The sequence below is a fragment of the Dreissena polymorpha genome, chromosome 6 (genome assembly GCF_020536995.1).
Source record: "Dreissena polymorpha isolate Duluth1 chromosome 6, UMN_Dpol_1.0, whole genome shotgun sequence".
Lineage (NCBI taxonomy): Eukaryota > Metazoa > Mollusca > Bivalvia > Myida > Dreissenidae > Dreissena > Dreissena polymorpha.
The window spans coordinates 85190682-85210717 of NC_068360.1; the positions used below are offsets into that span (position 1 = coordinate 85190682).

The 20036-nt window shown below is 37.3% G+C and overlaps 1 protein-coding gene across 1 annotated transcript in view; it reads left to right on the plus strand.

Annotated features, from left to right (window-relative positions):
* Positions 1 to 20036, plus strand: part of LOC127833290 (complement C5-like) — a 64184-nt gene that overhangs the window by 18439 nt on the left and 25709 nt on the right. The window contains exons 26-27 of the mRNA XM_052358463.1: positions 2072 to 2260; positions 2564 to 2642. Coding sequence (XP_052214423.1) covers positions 2072 to 2260; positions 2564 to 2642 — 268 coding nt within the window. The remainder of the gene's footprint in view (positions 1 to 2071; positions 2261 to 2563; positions 2643 to 20036) is intronic.

Consider the following 20036-nt stretch of genomic DNA (forward strand, 5'->3'; position numbering starts at 1 on the left):
CATCACTCTTGTGTTAAATGTAAAATACGGAATCCGTTAGTTGACATATTGACTGTCGCCTCTCGACAATCAAAGCGACGTACGATACGTTTCTCTTCAATTTAAAACGACACGCGACCATGAGGAACATTTCAACATTTGCTCATGTTCGCGCTAATATTTGTCACAAAAAGCTATATGAAGTTGTGAGTGTCGTCTGTTATTGTCGATTTTCGTTGTAAAATATCGCTTGTCATATCGTGCGTCGCTCTTTTGTACTGTGTCGATATGGCGACGCACGAAATGACGCGCAACATTTCAAACGACAAGTGGCATTACATAACTATCAACTATCGTGCAATTTTTGACTTTCTAATTAACTCCATGGAGCACGACACATGATATAAGACGCGCGCTATTCTATCAGGCAAATATCGGGCAAAATATGGTTTGTCGAGTGTCGACCGGTGTGTTAGTTAATTCTGAAGCGCTGTTATGAAATCATCGTTTGTTTTTAGGTTCTTTGCGCGATTGTAACAAATAACTTTAATTTTTATATATCGCATTTCAAAATGGCGAGGAATGCAATATCGGACAAGGACAATTACACGATAATTTAAAAAAAAATAACATAATAAACGTTTAATCATTTTTTCGAAAATAGTTTAGCAAATGAAATTGTTAAGCTACTGATGGAGATTTGATAGTTCCCAAAAAACCTATTATTTCCAAATAAATGGATATTCTATTGACTTTTTTATTGAAGTAGAAAATTGCTGTCCTAACGCAGCACTTAGTTTTCAAAAACAATCGATGAACATTTATTCCAAAAGATGAGTACGTTAATTATTGTGTAGGCTATACAGGGTTGAAGGTCGTATGTTTACAAGCACATATAATTCTACACACATAAAAAATATATTTAGATAAGAAGATGTTTATGTCAGAGTTATAAATTATGCGTGAATAAATGCGCGGGTAACACATGTGTTGCACTTGCGAGAAAGTTTTGTTCAATTATAAACATGGTTGCCTTAACAATCGTTGTCCAAATGCGCAAATATGTTGTTGTTGTTTTTTCAGACTGTTTTGAGAGGAAAATAATGTGCGAAAGAATATTAATAATAAGTAAATACTTATAATTGAGCGCACATCACGATCCCAAAGTATCCGTGCCTGATGAATTAAGAATTTTTTTAGTATGCACAAAAAAATGCACAACGTACTAAATGATTCCATTTTATAACGACATTATTTTTGTTAGTGCCTGAGCGTAATTATTCCTTAATGTGTACTATAATAAAATGAAACGCTTTGAATATCGTATGCTGTGGCCCATGTGTTTTAGTCGAAATCCGACAATTGCAAGAGATTGTTTCGCTATAAAAATTGTTACAATTTGAGGATGACGTCTGGCAATCAAAGCCATGCACGCTTTTAAATGACGACAATTTAAGACGACAGTCAATTTTCGACGCTAACTTTCTAGGCAACTTTGATATGACAAGCGACAATCAGTGTTGAAATATTTTTTTTATTCAATATAAAACATACAAATACAACAGTAAAAATGTCAAACACATAGTATACATGATATGCTAGGATATACTGTTGTTTGTTTTGCTTTGGTTGCAAGTGGTGTATGCTGTTGTTTTTAAATGTAAATATCAATCCTATAGATGAGTTGCGTAGAGTTAGGTGGAAGACAACTGGACTGGGTTATGAAAGTTTATGCGTTTCCATTTTTGTTCAAAAATATTAAGTGTATCGTTGTTGAGGGCTATTTCTTTTTCAATTTGGATCTTTAGTTTTAAATAGTTTATAAAACAGTGTTGAAATGTCGCGTGCCGTAAATAGTCGAATATCGAATCGTGCTTCGCTTGGATTTTCGTGTATCTGTCTCAAAGGTTGACAGGCGACATTCAATATGACACCGGATTCTTCAGTAGAGGTAGAATATTATCTACATATAAATACATAATCACTTAGGACCAATTTCCACGTAAGGCATACAACTACACCTTACTTACGTAGTTGGTGTTTGTTATAAACAAAACGTAAATGAGACAAAGGCTTTATTTGTCGACAAAAGGTAACCTGATGGGGCAGGCGGTCTCATGTGTTCTGCATGGCGTTGGAGACATGTTTCATAAACCGTGGGGCTGTGGCGAACAGACTATGATTGCCACCGCACCAATTGTGTATGGGATGTACTTCCTAATGCAAACAGGGACAATGGAGGCACAACACGAGCAGAAGGGCGTAGAGTTTATGAGATACGGTTCGTGAAAAAATATTAAAAAATACTTATTATTAACCCAAGTTACTAGCTGCCAAATAACACAATTATTTAAAAGTATCGTCATCATGTGTATTTACACAAATATAAACATGAATAAAATTGTAGGCGTTACGTGAAAATAATATTTTCAAAAACACATATAAATATGTTTTATGCACATACCAAGTATTATTTAAATATTGCACTTCACTTAACCGAGTAAAGATACCTTAACACTAATTTCTCATTGAAATGATTTTAACACGTTAATGTAGTCACACTACTTTCTTTATAAATCCTAAGGTTTAACGCGTGAATGTTCGATGTACCAACTGCCTGACGGCTCATTTCATAAGTGGGAGGGAGTGCCCGCAAGTTTGTGGTAACGTATTTAGAAGTTCTTTGGATACGTTTGTCGGACCGTATTTGGTACAAAAACGAATATGGTACATTTGTACCATATTCGGCCGAATATGGTACAAATGTACCATACTCGGACCGAAGATGGTACAATTTTCGACCGAATATGGTACAAACATTGTACCATATTCGGTTGGAATAAGTTTTTCTATGCTCGCCAAAACGTATTTGGTACATACCAAAAAAACTCATAAAAATAAAAATGGCCTACGTATATGGTACATAAATTATGTATTTCTTAATAAATGAAATAGTCTGCCGATGTGTAAACTTTTTTTCAAACTCAAATACATTGTATTAACCTAATATTGGAAGTGACAAAAGTATCATCATCATCATCATCATCATCATCATCATCATCATCGTCGTCGTCGTCGTCGTCGTCGTCGTAACTAGCAGTAACAGAAACAGCTAACCTAACCACACTTTACATGGATTTTGCTGGTTGTGTAACTGTTTCGCCGGCTAGCTCAGTCGGTTGCGCGTCAGATTGGCACGCAGGCGGCCTGGGTTCGATTCCCGGGCGGGCCAAATACTTTCGTGGAGATCATTAATAGCAATTTTCAAATTTTTAAAACTTTTTTTTTCGAAAGTGTATTTTCACCAAAATCCGATTTAAGAGATTTTGAGCTCTTTTAAATGAATATATCTCTCCAAAAATAAGGATGTTTGACTGGCTGCTTTAGACAGGTGTGACTGTATTCCTAAACATTACTTTGTAAAGTTGATTTGTCGTTCCGACGTCATATTGCTGAGAAGCCGACAAAGCTTTGAAGTTTCCGATTTTTTCTTTGATAACGTGCCGCTTTAAAAAGGCGGGAATTTGCACACGAGTCTTACTCAGAAGTCAGTAACCATATTTGACTTGGCGGTCGGCAAGAAAAGTTGTGATTTTCGACTAGAAAGAATTGAAATCCAAACTTTCTTCAAACTTCAAAAGAATTCTTGACAGTAAGTACTGTACATAATTTTAATTTTCAGTTGTCTTAATATGCATTGATGTTTTAACATGCATTGATTTTTATGTTTTATGCCCCCCCCCCCTCAGAGTGCATTTGCAGTTGTCCGTCCGTCTATCCAATTGTCCGTGGCATTCCTTCCGGGTGCGTAACTCCTAAACTGCTAAAATATTTAAGCTACAGTCATTTTTTCGAAAGTGTATTTTCCACCAAAATCAGATCGAGCTCCTGTAATCTGTAGATTTGAACATTTTAAATTTTATGGAGTTTATAGGTCTTTGACCTTCGAACCCTGCCTAGTCGTGACTTCTGGTGAGCGACCTAGGCCCCCAGGGCCCCTTCTTTATATCCCTTCCATCCACGTAGCATTGGTTTCTACAGACCGTTTGTCCGTTGACCGCCATAAGTTTGCCCGCTATTTTTCCCCTGAATTTGAATTCGGTTGGATTTCAATGAAACTTTACATGAAGTACTTGCTACTTTCATTGCGCATATTGCCCGGAAGTTCGGATTGTAAATTTTAGCGGAGCTATCAGACGAGTGATTTTAGCTCAGCTCATGTCGTGAGACATTCGTTTTCGACACGCGGTGTTCAATACAAGCTCTATTAACTAATGAAGTATAAATGTATAATAACTTATTATATTATTTCAGATGAAGGAAGCAATTAGGAGAAAAAGGAAGCAATTAGGGTGCTTGCCCAGGTCGAAGTACGACATTATTGTCAGATGTTTAAACGGATCGTTCGATGTCCCTGTGAAGAAACGGACACCTGAAGAGAATAATTGTTTGGCCATGATTAGAAAACGTAAGGACTTCGAGCTTGGTGACCGGGGTTCTTTATTGTGTGGCGGAAAGCAAGTCCTTGTGAAAGAAGATCTTCCTAGATTTGTTGAGAAGATGTTCATGGAAAACAAAGGATGTGGAGCAAGGGTTATTTACAACAAACTGAAAGTAAATTACACGGGGTTCTCGGAACAAGCTATCCTTGAAATACTGTACAATAGCAAGTATTACCATGAGAAGTATCCGAGATTTACAAACAAGCCAAAGCCAAAGACAATTACAGAAGAGGAACCAGGCAAAAGATGGCAGATTGACATAATTAACATGAAAAATCAAAGTGTTAGCTACAAGGGGTCCACATACAGTTATATTCTACAAGTCGTGGACGTTTATTCTAGGTACGTTATGCCAAAACCCCTGAAAACGAAGAGTTCGCGTGAAGTTGCAAAGGCATTAGAGGACGTGTTGATGGTTAACCTTGCCCCTGACATCATCCAATGTGACAACGGACTGGAATTTAAAGGCCCTAGTATGAAACTTTTGTTGAACAAGTACAACATCAAAATGATCAATAGTAGGCCGTATCATCCTCAATCACAGGGCAAGTGTGAAAGGTCAAACAGTGTTATAAAGGCCAAGATTCTATTTGCAACAAAAAGTAAACGTGGATTTAACTGGGTCGAAGGGCTTCAAGATTTAGCCTATGCCATAAACACAAGTTTCAAACGAGTTCTTGGGGGTCTCACGCCCTTTGAAGCCTACTACGGAAGAAGTCATGTTTTTACCAAAGAACGTCATAGTTCTCGTGAAATAAAGAAAACCATACGGCGAGCAAATAAAAAGGCTTACAGGTCGCTGTTGAAAAACGCAACTTCCCCAAGCAAGTACAAAGTAGGAGAGACAGTATTAATTCGCTATCCCTTTCGAAAATCCAGGGTGCCAACCAAAAGATATGTTATCGAAGGCAAGGTAGAAAAAGTAAAACGAAATGGTGTTTATATCGTGTCATTTCAAGTACCGAACAAACCCGAACTTGGATTCGTAAGCAAATCGGTTGGGGTCGAAAACATGACTAGCCTAACTGTTGCGTTAGAGAAACAACGAAAAATTAAAAAACATTCATTAAAACAGAACCGCTCAGAGAAACAAAATCACAGAACTAAGTACTATCATGTTTTAACACACCATGAAAATCTGCAGTTGTTGGATGGGGTGAATATTGCCATGGACCCAAATCCGGATGGAAATTGTCAATTTGCTGCTATATCGCATCAACTTGGTAAAATTGGTATATACAAAGACGTAGATGCTTTACGTAAGGAAGCAGTCCATCACATTGTAGAAAACAGATATTTCTATGAAACTTTTGTCTATGATGAAACATTTGATGAATACGTTAAGAATATGTCTAAGAATGGGACATACGGCGACAACCTCACGCTCATTGCACTTATGAGAGAATATAATTTGCAGTGCCTGGTAGTTTCTACCCGAGGACTAGAACACTCATCAATTGTGTCAGCAGATGGAAAGTTCGATGGTGATGTTGGAACAATTGCATTGGGGTATTTCCCAGAAGGATTTGGCATGCATTACGTTAGTATCCGTATCAATCAACGCGTGTACAAGGACATAATATCACGCTTAGAACAGTCGTATGACAACGGTGACTCTGGCGACAGCGCTGCGTCTGGCGACAACGCTGCGTCAGGCGACAACGCTGCGTCTGGCGACAACGGTGACTCTGGCGACAACGGTGACTCCGGCGACACCGCTGCGTCTGGCGACAACACTGCATCTGGCGACAACGCTGCGTCTGGCGACAACGGTGACTCTTGCGACAACGGTGACTCCGGCGACAACGGTGACTCCAGCGACAACGGTGACTCTGGCGACAACGGTGACTCCGGCGACACCGCTGCGTCTGGCGACAACACTGCATCTGGCGACAACGCTGCGTCTGGCGACAACGGTGACTCTTGCGACAACGGTGACTCCGGCGACAACGGTGACTCCAGCGACAACGGTGACTCCGGCGACAACGGTGACTCCGGCGACAACGCTGCGTCTGGCGACAACGGTGACTCCGGCGACAACGCTGCGTCTGGCGACAACACTGCATCTGGCGACAACGCTGCGTCTGGCGACAACGGTGACTCTTGCGACAACGGTGACTCCGGCGACAACGGTGACTCCAGCGACAACGGTGACTCCGGCGACAACGGTGACTCCGGCGACAACGCTGCGTCTGGCGACAACGGTGACTCCGGCGACAACGGTGACTCTGGCGACAACGGTGACTCTGGCGACAACGGTGACGTCTCTGTGTGTTCAGCCCTGAAAGAGCTTCAAGATATGATAAACAATAGGAGGGCACAGAAGCGAACGACTTTTCCATTTCTGATGTTACCACTTCACATTCAAGTTGAAATTTTTAAGTTCTGCATACAATCAAACCCGTCAATCCAGTTTGTGTTGGCGAAGGTCGGCAAACCCTTTAGAGATTTAATAAGGTCAATGAGTTTGCAAACACCTAGAATTTACATTCGGCCGGATATTGGACTAGATACTAGTAACAGAAATCCTGTTAGCGTTCGTTTCCTATTAACAAGAGCGGGCAGAAACAGCGGTCTTATTTCGGCAATAAAAGAAATCATCAAGGGGCCAAAATGGGCAAACGCATGGCTGCGTTTGCGTGTTAGTGGAATCGGTTGGTATGATATCATAGATGTCATGTACAGACATTACAGGTGAAATATACATGTATATCGGTGTTTGGAAACCTGTTATGTTATTTTTGTGATTGATGATTATGTTCTTCTACCGGAAATTTGTTGTCATTTGCTCATTTACTGGTAACTTTTTACGAAGCACATTTGGGATATTTTGGCTGCTACTAAAATGAATGTATATATGTATATTATGTCTTGTCAAAATGCTACAGTTGGATTAAAATTTAAATGCTGTTCTATGTTCTTCAATATTACTTTGAAAAATCCTGTCAGTATACCAATAAATGAAAAAAGTACAAGTTTGTTGAATCTCTTGAATGAAACAAATTATAAAATACAAAATGTAAAATGAATATGTGATGATGATGATGACAAAACATTTGTGATGATGATGATGGTAAAAAAATTGTGATGATGATGGTGGTGGTGATGATGATGACAGTGGTTATGATGATTGGGGTTTGATGATTGTGGTGATGATGATGATGATGATGATAATGATGATGATGATGATGATAACAAACGTTTTGGGATGATGATGACAGCGATGTTTATCGGACGATGATGTTGGTTATAATGATGATGATAAGTTTTTAGATGATGATGACGGCGATGTTTATCGGCCGACGATGATGATAATGATGATGATGATAACAAAATATTTGTGATGATGATGATGGCGATGTTTATTGGCCGATGATGATGATGATATTCTCATCGTCGTCATCATCATCACAACATCCTCATTATCGACCGAAAACATCGCTGTCATTATCATCACAAAAAAAACTTTTGTGATCACCATTACGATCATGATAATGGATATGATGATGTTGGTTTTGATGGTGATGATGATGGTGGTGTTGGTAAAGATAACAACGATGATGATCATTGGGGTGTTGATAATTGATGTGATGATGATGATGATGATGATGATGATGATGATGATGATGATGATGATGATGATGATGATGAGATAACGATGATGATGATGATGATGATGATGATGATGAGATAACGATGATGATGATGATGATGATTACGATGATGAGTGTGTATCATATTCGGAACGAATGTGGTACATTTTTCATCCGAATATGGTACATATGGTACAAGTTTGTACCATATTCGGTCAGGCATTTTACCCCAAAACTGCAGATACGTATATGGTACAATTAGACAGTTGTACCATATTCGGCCGAATATGGTACAAACTTGTACATATTCGTTTTTGTACCAAATACGGTCCGACATACGTTTTCATGAAAAATCCTCGTAATTTAGAGTGTTCTTTGATTATGTATTTTATGAATAATGACAAGTAGTGTAAGTTGTAATATATATTGTTCTAATGTTATATAGGGTTAAACGGTTTAATTTACAATAATATAAACAATATGTATGCCTGTCATTTTTGCCAAAATATGCAACAGCGGGACATAGATTGTTGGTTATAGATATCGGACTGCTTATTTTCGCTCAGTATTCAAGAGACTTCTCGGACTGTTGATTATGGGTCATCAAAACTAAAAGAACAGCACATACATTTATAACGACTTGTACATAGGACATCGTCAGTCTTAATCATGAAATAATAAGCATATCAAAGGTCATGTGCAAAGAAAGTGATTATACAGTAATAAGAAGTGTACATGCTATCTGACATTATACATGACAGTGACGGGTAAAGAATCAACGCGCTGAAGGCACTGAAGTTGTTCGCTATTGCATAATCTTAGACGCACTTCAGTTTTCAAAATTATTTTATAGCTTTTTATATCGCAAGTTCGAAAAGAACACAACCCATTCAAATTTATAAAGAGTGTGTCTTAAAGCACAGGTCGAGATGTGTGTGCACTGCTTATCCTCATATTTATGTTATAGAGATAACTTAGACAAAAAAACAACAATATGTCTCTTTTTTTCACAATTGGTTGCTGCACTGGCAACCATCTGAAGAAGTTTGTTTCCTTGCTAAAAAAATAACAAGCCTAAAATCATGTACATGTTGTGTTATGTGTATCTAATACTGTAACTATTTTCTTTAAATTATTGATCAACAATTTTGTCAACATGACAGACTTTTAATGCAGCATTAAGCCCCGTTTTCCATGACAGCAGCCAATATGTACAGATTTCAATGGTTAACTGGCAAATGTCGTCGCCAAAGCTGTTATAAACACTAGACTGTCCAATATCGTTGAACAAGCTCTTAAACCTTATACATGCTGTCTGCTACAGTGTACCCGTGGTTAAGTATAAACAGGCAGTGGTTATCGCTACTAGCTGCAGTTGTCGTTCCTAGCGTAGTTAAAGCTGACTGATTTGCAAAACTGCCTCTCTACTTTAGTGTAAGCTAACGCTCACACTAAAAACCGAATAATCGCATTTTAAACAGTATTTATGTGACACATTGGCGATCAGCTATAATGCTGTTAGTATAAATGGAAAATAATCTAAATTGATAATTGAGTATTTTACTATTGCCATGTGGATTATTATGTTATAAATAAGGCAAAACAATAGTTCGCATAAACTTAGAATGTATTAAAAAAGGCGGCACATTTAACGATCAGCCATGTCTGTTTCACATCTGTATAAAGATGCACGACTATTTTTATTAATGTCAAATAAATGTTGACAGTTACTTATCGTACACTTTATATAAAATTCATAATGCTAATTACGTTAGCAGATATTATCAACTAATATATTATATTATTATATACATAAGATATATTAAATTATATAAAGACAATTAAACAAATAATTAAATAAACAAACAATCACATCCAATTTAGCTGGTCGTACTCGTATTCTGAACAACAGTCAATGTGGACTTCCTTATTAAAAGGGAGTCTTTCACAAAAACAGATAACTTACTAACCTTTTCATGAATACATGTTCTCAAAAAGCTTAGGAATGTATATACTAATGGTCGCTTGAAAAAATAAGATTGCACGTATTTTTATGGCCCCGTCGGATTGTATATAGTGATCGCACTGTCCGTCCGTCTGCCCGTCTGTCTGTCCGTCACACTTTGCGTTTAGGTTTCGAAAAATGCTCATAATAACTTCTATGTCGCTTCAAATGTAACCTTCATACTTGGTATGCATGTGTATATGGACAAGGCCTTTCCATACGCACAACAATTTTGACTCCTTTGACCTTGACCTTGAACTTAGAGTCCGCGTTTAGGCTTCGAAATCTGCGTTTATGTTTCGAAAAATGCTCATAACTTCTATAAAGCGTTTTTCGAGGGCATATGTCATCCTGTGGAGACAGCTCTTGTTTCATTATAACGTTATAAAGGGGAAAGAGTAACATAAAGTGGTATTCGTCTATGTCACGTGAGTTGCATCAAATATGATATTTATGCCAAGTTATGCCATTATTACTGAATCTACGCTGTTCAATTCTTTATAGATGACTTAATATTCTTTATCTACAGAAAGAAAATCTGAGACTTTAAGGATACATCTAAATATGTGTCATTCAAACGATATGTTAAATTCTTTGTATATAACTAGAACTTGACTTTCAATTGTGTGTAACCTATCTTGTTTAAAACAATCAATAACTCTGCATTTAAATACAGCGAGAAAGTAAACATACTTAACAATTACTTACAAACACGTACCAGAAACCATGAAGGAGATTATTTCATTAGTTACCCAAATTCTCTTGAAATTAGCATAGTCTTTCAGAGCATCGTCATAAACAAAACCTGAAACATTGTTATCACTGTCTTTAATTTCGAACCAATACCTCACTTTTATAATGTATCTGTGAATATAAAGCGGATATCGGCTCAGTTCACTATAAACTTCCACAGCATTGTTTCTTACTCTTTATAGTCTTTTACAAAATTTAAGATGAATTCTTTCATGTTCCTTTGATTTGGTATAACGCCAAACATTGCACGAATAATTCAGTAGTGGTGCAACGAATAAATCTAATAGTTGACAACATGTTTTTGGTGAAAGCCAAAAAACGTTGAATTTGCAAAATAGAACATTTAATGACCTTAATGCCTTACCATTGAGATGTTCAATATTTTACAAACGTTCCCAGTGTAATCTAAGCAGTACCTAGATAATTTAAACTATCAACAACTTCGATCGATTTGCTAGTACAGGTCCATTTTTAATTTGCTAAAAGGCCCCGCGTTTTTTTATAACCTTTTTTAACGGTTAGACCCCTTTACATAGATACGAAAACAAAATATTTAAATGCCTCTGAGTTTCTTCTGGAACTTATAATAGCCATAAGCGAACAACAGCACAATCACACTTATATGATCAATACATAAATACATAAATACTGCACATAAAGCTCTAAAATCATCAACAAACAATGTCAACACAAGATGTGACATCATCTCCTCTTGTCGTAAACACACAGCGTAATTAAAATAAGAATTAGAATAAGAAGAGCACCTTAACACACGGTTTAACTTTTTATGCCCATGGTAGGATGGCATATAGCAGTTGAACTGTCCGTCAGTCCGTCTGTCTGTCTGACAGTCTGTGCGTCCGTCCGAAAACTTTTGCAATATTGAAGATAGCAAATTGATATTTGGCATGCATATGTATCTCATGGAGCTGCACATTTTTAAGTGGTGAAAGGTCAAGGTCATCCTTCAAGGTCAAAGGTCAAAAACCAAATCCAAGGGAAGTAATAAGCTTTAAAGGGAGATAATTATCTGTACCTGCCAAATGATAAAAAATAAAATAAATCAAAGCGGCGCAGTAGGGGGCATTGTGTTTCTGACAAACACATCTCTTGTTGGTACATGTCTTTTACAGTTCTAGGTAGTTTTCCACCAATACCAGTTTTAAACATTTTTAGCGAAAGTTTATTTCTATAAAAAGAATCAAAACATTTCATTATGTACACGTAAATGACGTTGAGCCTCATATTTTTATATATAAAGAAGAGCATGTAAAACACAAATTTGGTCTAATGTTGCACGCCCTTTACGAAATTCGAATTGCGCATACGAAATTGTCCGTACGAAACTTTTTTCAATATGTTATTTAAGACTGTAGTAAATAGGTGAGACACAACTTACAAGTTTAATATCACGATAATGACTAATTTGTGTTGTGCCGTCTTTTCAATGAAATAGTATTATCAAGCCTTCAATCCAGCTCTGCGGGTAGTACCCTGAATTTTAAATCCCTTAAAAACTCTCACATACATGACCAGCAAGAATACATTCAATAAAGTACTAGTTTCATCACTGGTCGTTGTTAGGATAGTGATGTGCGATTGTTAATGAAGTGAAATTAATAAAACGGGCTACACAACACATACAATTGGTCATGTGACATACTCACCCTCAACATCAGAAATGTCGTCCCGACATTAACTGATCTTAACTATAAAGGTGGGGAATAAATGACTCCAAGCGAAAGTACCTAACTCTACCTACTTTTTTAATGAAACATGTACGCAGGCATAAAGAGACGGGTAGACCTTGCTCTCAAAATAACAAAATAACTTAATAATTAAGTAAGTAAATAAATTATACTATACTAAACTGAATGCCAATCAATACATAACCGAAGAGACGTCTCATTGAAAGATAGCACATAGCACATTTAATAAACAACAGTTATAGATAATCTTACATAATTTTCAATAACGAAAAACAAATCAAATAGTTAACATATGTTTCCCAATCACGGGACAACCATGGCGACGGTTTCCGAAAAACAAATGTTTGAGAGGGAAAGTGGTATGTGAATAACGTTTGGGCTCGTCCACAGGAAGCCATGAAAACGGCAACAATAGATTTATGTGGAATAATGGAGACGCCCTTTTGCCATCTTCGCGCTTCATCTGAAAAACTGGGATATTCTTGTCAGGTCGGCTTTTAACAATATGAATCTCCTTGTCCCACCTGTCTCCCAACATTCATTTTCCTTTAACGCCAACAGTGCCAACAAGGCGAACATGTCTCAGTAAACCCTTCAGTCATATCGCCGCTTTTGTCGTTTGCCTGATGAGTTGCTTTCCTATTCGCCACTTTATGAGCAAACTGCAAACGTTTCCGTAGACCGTACACAAACTCCTTGCGATCTCGTGTTATAGAATGTGCATCATGCTCTATCCCAAAAAATGCATCAACTGCAAAGCGTGGGTAACGACCAAACATGAGCAAGTGAGTTGTCATGCCACTTCTTTCATGGCGGGTCGAATTATAGGCATGGGCAACTGCTGGGACATGGGCCAGTTGGACTTTTGAGCGTATTTAAGGGTTCCAAACATGTTTAAAAGATTAACGCGTTCTAGCAAACCATTTCCATGTTTATGATATGAAGTTTGCCTTATTTTATTTAAATTGGCGAGTTTGCACAACTCTTGTATTACATGACCGTCAAAAGGCGTCCTTGGTCGCAATGTCATCGGCTAGGAAATCCGTAGAGAAAAACAAAATGATCAAATAAGAATTTAGCAGTCATTCTTAGTTTTTCGTTGGGATGGCAGAAGGAAATCTGGTAAAAAGGTCCGTTATCGTTATTACTTAAATATTTTCATAACCACCTTGGGTCATTTAAAGAGTAAGGAAATCCATACATACCAATTTAAGAGGGTAACACGATTGCATTGGTGTCTGTTCCGCCGCTGTATGGGCGGCTGTGCTTTTCTTCGCATACACCGAGGACATTTCCTTACACGAACATCAACAAACCCATCAAATCCAGGCCAAATGAACCTTCATTTTATTAAGGATGCTGTTTTGTCAGTCTCTTGGTGTCCAGCATGGTCGTGTAAACCAGTGAAAACAATGTCATTAAAAGTGGCAGGTAACACAAGTTGGTCTACATGATGCCCCGAAACGGACCCGTGCCTGTACATTATTTTGGAAGAACTGCAACATCGACCACTTGCTGCAACTACTGACACACTCCATAGCAGGAAATTCCTAACATGAAACCATTGGCGCCTGTAAAAGAGCCTTAACTGCGTCTGTAAAGACAACAGCTTGATTGACCGGCGATCGACTCAGAGAGTCGGCATCAACATTAGTTTTACCGGATACTGGATACTTGAAGAATAGGCTGATAGAGCAGCTTACCATTGATGTGAAGTTGCATCTAACTTGACCGTCGGCAGAACATAAGTAAGTGGATTATTATCTGTTCCTACCTGCAACAAATTACCATACAGTAAATCATTAAATCATTAAAATTATCCACGACACCCCACTTCAACGCTAGATATTCGAATGTGAGCAGGATAGATGCGATCTGCCGGCATGAGACCTCGATTCGCGCATGCAATGACGCGTTCATGGCCGTCACCCTGTAACTTATAGATCACAGCACCCAAACCGATGTCACTTGCATCGACGTTAAAAATGAAAGGTCGAGAAAAATCAGCATATTCAACGACAGGTGGTGACGTAACTTTTGCCACTACATTTTTGAAGGCATTCTGATGCATTGATTCCCAACACCAAACCGCAGTTTCTTTCTTTTTCTTTACCTTTTTCTTTGTTGGTTGGCCTACTATCAAGTCGTTTAAAGGTTGTACAACATGGTACAAATCGTCTATAATACCCAGCAAATCCTAGAAAACTGCGAAGATCTTGGAAGTGGGAATTTGCCATTTTTAAAGCTTCTATCTTTGCAGGATCTTTTTCAACACCATTGGCACTTACAACATTACCGAGGTAAGAGATCTTAAGGAGAAATATTTCACACTAAAACCCTTTTAGCTTCAATTGGGCCTCACATGAACGAGAAAAAAAAACAGCTTCCAATGGTTCAAAATGTTCAGCCAAGGTCTTGGAATACACTATTACATTGACTAGATATATAAAACATTGCTGCAAATGAAGCTCACACATACATCGCTCCATTAAACGTTGAAAAGTTGCAGGGGCAATGGTAAGTCCAAAAGCTACCCGAATGCACTCGTAGAAGCCAAGTGGACCGACAGAGAATGCAGTTTGGTCTTCCTCTTTCAAGGTGACCTGCCAATACCCAGAGAGGTGATCAAGTTGCTCAAAATTTGCGATAAGATAAACAATCAATACTCTCTTCAATGCGAGGAAAGAATATGCATCAGGAACCGTACGACGATTCAAATTTCTGAAATCAATAAAGAACTGACGAGACATGTCCTTCTGCCGTATAAACACCATTTTACTAGAGAAAGGGCTTTCGCATTCTCCGATGGCCCCAGCATCCAACATATCACGAAGATGCTCGCGCACTTCTTCGAACATGCCTATAGGAATCTGTCGATAATGCTCTTTAAATGGAGTATGATCAGTGAGTTAGATTTCATGTTCAACAAGACTGGTGCAGCCTAAATCTGATAAGCCGGAAGAGAACAAAATTTCCAACGCTCTAGAAAACGCACCGCTTCTTCGATAATAACAGGATTATCAGGAATATGAACACCCAATTCTTCGAGAGTTTTATCTTTTACAAGTCTATCAGTATTACCGGAACGGTCGAACGGATCAACGTTACGGACAAACTTTACCTCCTGTAGCCGACAAAGTTGAGACTGAATTTAACAAGCAATGGCTGAGCAGACATATTGCATAGCCGCACCAGTATCATAGAAAGTATACGGTTTGTCTTAGTTTCTACGAGCCTTGGACAAACATTCATCCGCTGAGAAATACCAGTGCATTATGTTACACAAATAGCATTACATGAGGAGATCTTAGTATACCAGTGAGGGTTCGAAACTCGAATGGCCGAAGAGTCACTGGATGATTAATCAATGCTTTTACTGAAACAGAATATGTTTCGCTAATTGCACTGAAAGCTAAATCCCAAGTAGAACAGGCAGTACTGAATCCTGCATTACATGTGTGCCAACGATAAGGGGCACTTCTTTTGCATAATGTGTGTCTTTTGTAATAAGAATTGGAACTTGAACTTAAGTAACTGATAAACTGACGTCAGACAATCCAACACTGCATAACCTATGGATAGTACAATTTTGTCATGGGATCCTCTTATTACGAAATCTGAACAATTATTTATTTGCTGGGATGGATTTATTTAACGGAAGTTTGATTTAGCAAGAGAAGTCACATTATGAATGAGACAGACAACCTCCTCGCCATTAACAAAATTGTTGCTCGATTAGATTGACCAACGATGTTAGTCTTGAACGGACCGTTTTCTTAACTCTTACCTCCTACTGGCCCTTCGCGGGAGAAGCCTGATAGTTTACAAGTTTGGACTGGGTTGTTAAATTAACACGTGTATCTTTTTGCTTATCCTTATAATCACTTCGAGAGGGGTTATTACGTCCCCAGCGCCGCGCATCAAATGTTTCCGACCGATTTTGCTTGACAGATTTGATGTCCCTGTACATGTCACTCATTTTGGATTCCAAAAACTTTAACTTATCAGTTAACCGCTGCAACTCCTTAAAAAAATGGTTATTTGAAACTAAAAATTGTTGTGATGAGTTACCAACAGCCAGCTCATGCTCACTTTTACGATGTTCTCGACTGAACAAACTGAAATCGTTAATGTTCTCACATTTGTATCTTCAGTTGTTTTGTAAGCTAGTATTACAAAGACAAGACTACAGTCTCCCGTAAAGAACTTCATCACGTGATTCCTTACTGAGCGTTATTTTGGTTCTTAATTAAAGCTGTTCAAGTCGTATGCTAAAGTCAGCAACTGATTCAGTGTCCAGCTGATGTGCATAATAAAAGTGTTATTTAGCCCGTTCAGTAGTTTCCATATTACCTTTAATAGCATCAATTCCCTCAACACACCAGGGACCTTTGAAACTGCTCCCATATTGACTAAGGAAACATATGCTTTTCCAGTAAGTGATCTACGAATGGCTTCTAGATATGAATATGGCCGATATACAACCTCTCATATCACACAAGAAACGTCAGGTTATACACTTCAAAGTCAACATCGTCAGCACGACCTCTCTTGAAAACTGCGGGAGTCTTGGAACTTTGGAAGAAAAAGAACGCCATTCTGTTCGTGGCAATACATGATCATCTGCAAATGAATACTTATGTGGAAAAGGAGTACCATGTGGATGTTCCAATAACCCTGCAAATCCAGAAGACAAAGAGCCTTTTTTACGCAAAACTGGTCTCATTTTCGATTCACTAAGCGACCTTCTTTCGGGAACGGACATTCTGGGAGCTGAAACAAATGTGCAAGCAACATCGGTTCTCGGTGTAGAGTAAGCACCCTGCTAAAATATCAAACTTAACAGAATTATAACGCTTAGGCATATCTGGCCTCTCCATAAAACCAGGATTGCTTTCACAAAAAACTCTTAATGACGTCAGTGTTTCAAATCCCCTGCATGGTAATTTCATGTACCATAATTTTGGTTTTGTCTGTGTTGACCGTAAGTCCCCATGATGTATAATATGAGTGCACAAAATTAATATTGGTTTGCAATTCCTCTGTCGATTTCGCAAAAATTGCCATAGCGTCTGCTAAAAGTAAGAGCATTAGCACAATATCGACAATTACTTAAGCGAATTAGGTCATTTTGTAAATGAAGTTCATGGTCATTAACAAACAATTAAAATTAAATCGGCGAAATTACCTACCCTTGCCTCAAACCAACTGCATATTTAAAAAAAATCAAAATAGGTGTTACATGATTTAACACATGATTGTTATATTCTGATACATATCCCGTACGATTCTTTACAATTTACCTTGAATTCCGGTTGTGCACATTTTCAGACAAAGGGCATTCCGATGTATTGAATCAAAGCATTTGAACATGTCAACACAAATAAAATTAAGACGTTTAGTTTGGTTAAGAGATTAATATATTTTTGAATGACTGACAAGAATATAAAAACGGCATCAACGGATGATCTTCCTTCCTGAAATCGGAACTAGGCGTCCGAAATACTTGTGTTTTCGTTACAAAACGATTAAATCGCTGGTTTATTACATTGGTAAATAACTAAGACAAACAGCCTACAAGTGTTACACCTCGGGAGTAAGCAGCAATATCCATATTCCAGTTTTATGTATATGTAAATTTACCCCCTCGGTCTACTGATCACGAAAATACCCCGCATAAAAAATAGCCTTAAATATATCACACAAATATTTAAAACATCATTTAGCAGTTTATCACAGCCACATGCTTTACTTGATTTCAAAAACCTAACGGTATTTAAAATTTCGTCAGTGGTGATTGGTTTAACAAGTTCCGGAAATGGGACATCACAGTTTTTAATTTCATGTGAGCGACAATGAATTGCTCCGCCTCGTCGTTTGAGCATAGCGAACAATCATTACTTAGTGTACAAAAATAGTAACTAAAATCATCATTAGAAATGCTGTTACTCTTTTATTCTTATGATGTTTTAAATTCGCACCAAACTTCCTAATTTAGCGTGCTTTACTTTCTCTAATTTGCAAAAATAATTATTTTCAAATCGTTTTTTTATTGATTAAATATTTATAATGTTTGGTGTTTCAATATAGACTTGTACATAGAATCATAGGTACAAACTCCGTATTACTTCAACTTGGAACTGCGAACTTAACATTCTGTCAAAGTGAGTGTAAAACTATTGAACATATATTTTTGGGAATGTAAGAATGTCAATCAGTTAAAAACTGAATTATTTTCGGGATGTAATCATTTTTCGACTTTTTAATATGCCTTCCTTAATACTGGGACATGCAAATACAAATGGACCCTTATACTTAACATTTGTTTTGATAAAAATGTTTATTTATAATTGTAAAATGAGTAAAACTAAACCCACTCTAAAAGCAGCACCTACATTTGCATCGCCATGTACTTAACGAAATTAATTATTTCGATGATCTGCGTCAATGTAAAGAATCGGAATTATTTTTACCCCCATTTCCAGTAGTTGTTATACGGGACTTAAGATGTTTGTGTTTTGGTCAAGTATTACTCTAACTATTGCCGTTAATATTGTAATGTAAAAGCTTTTGCTTTAAAGGGACTGTCAACCATGACGACGAAGAAAATAAAAGTTGTAAAATACCGGTATTTTTTACAATTATTAGTTTATATTGATTAAAATATCACGACTGGTATATTACATAACTTGAAAAAAAGTTGATACGATTTTATATTTTCAGTACATTTGGTAATAAATTTTACTTGGTATGTCTACCAGGTAACTACCTGTTATAACTATAAATAACGCCAGTAGATTGATCATCATCATCGTCACGTGGTAAACCCAGGAATGTAAATTGTGCATGGGTAGTGAATTGTATATATTTTATATATAAAATGATCATTCTACTTGCGTTATTTATAGTGTGTTTATCGTATATGTTATGTCAGCTATTTTCGCGATGTACTTTCGATTTCACATCGCGAAATTGTATTACCGAATATACTGAAAATATGAACTTTTTTCAAGCAATGTAATATACCAGTCGTGAAAGTTTTATCAATATAAAATAATAATTGTAAAAAATACGGTATTTTAGAAGTTTTCTTTTATTCGTCATTCGTGGTTGACAGCCCCTTTTAAAATGTAATTAATTATGCATGTATTGTTTGTAAACTTTGTACGATGTGAAGTGGGATTCCTTCGACCCTCACACACCTATTCACGGGGACAATACAATGTATTGAATGGAAAACAATATTTATAATTTGATTTTATCAGAGCGTGTTAATATAGTTTTTAGCTTGAACACACTCATTGTTGAATCAGTCCGCATTTTTTGATATGCTTAACATCGTTATAAGAAGCATTCTTATGCAAGGTTTACACCCCCAGTTCTAAGCATTAACTGTTCCAAGGCGGTCACGCTAGCTTTATTCTACTATATGTGTATGTTGTTTCGTATTGTGCCGTACTGTTTTGGCAATGTAAATAAAGGACCACGAACATGT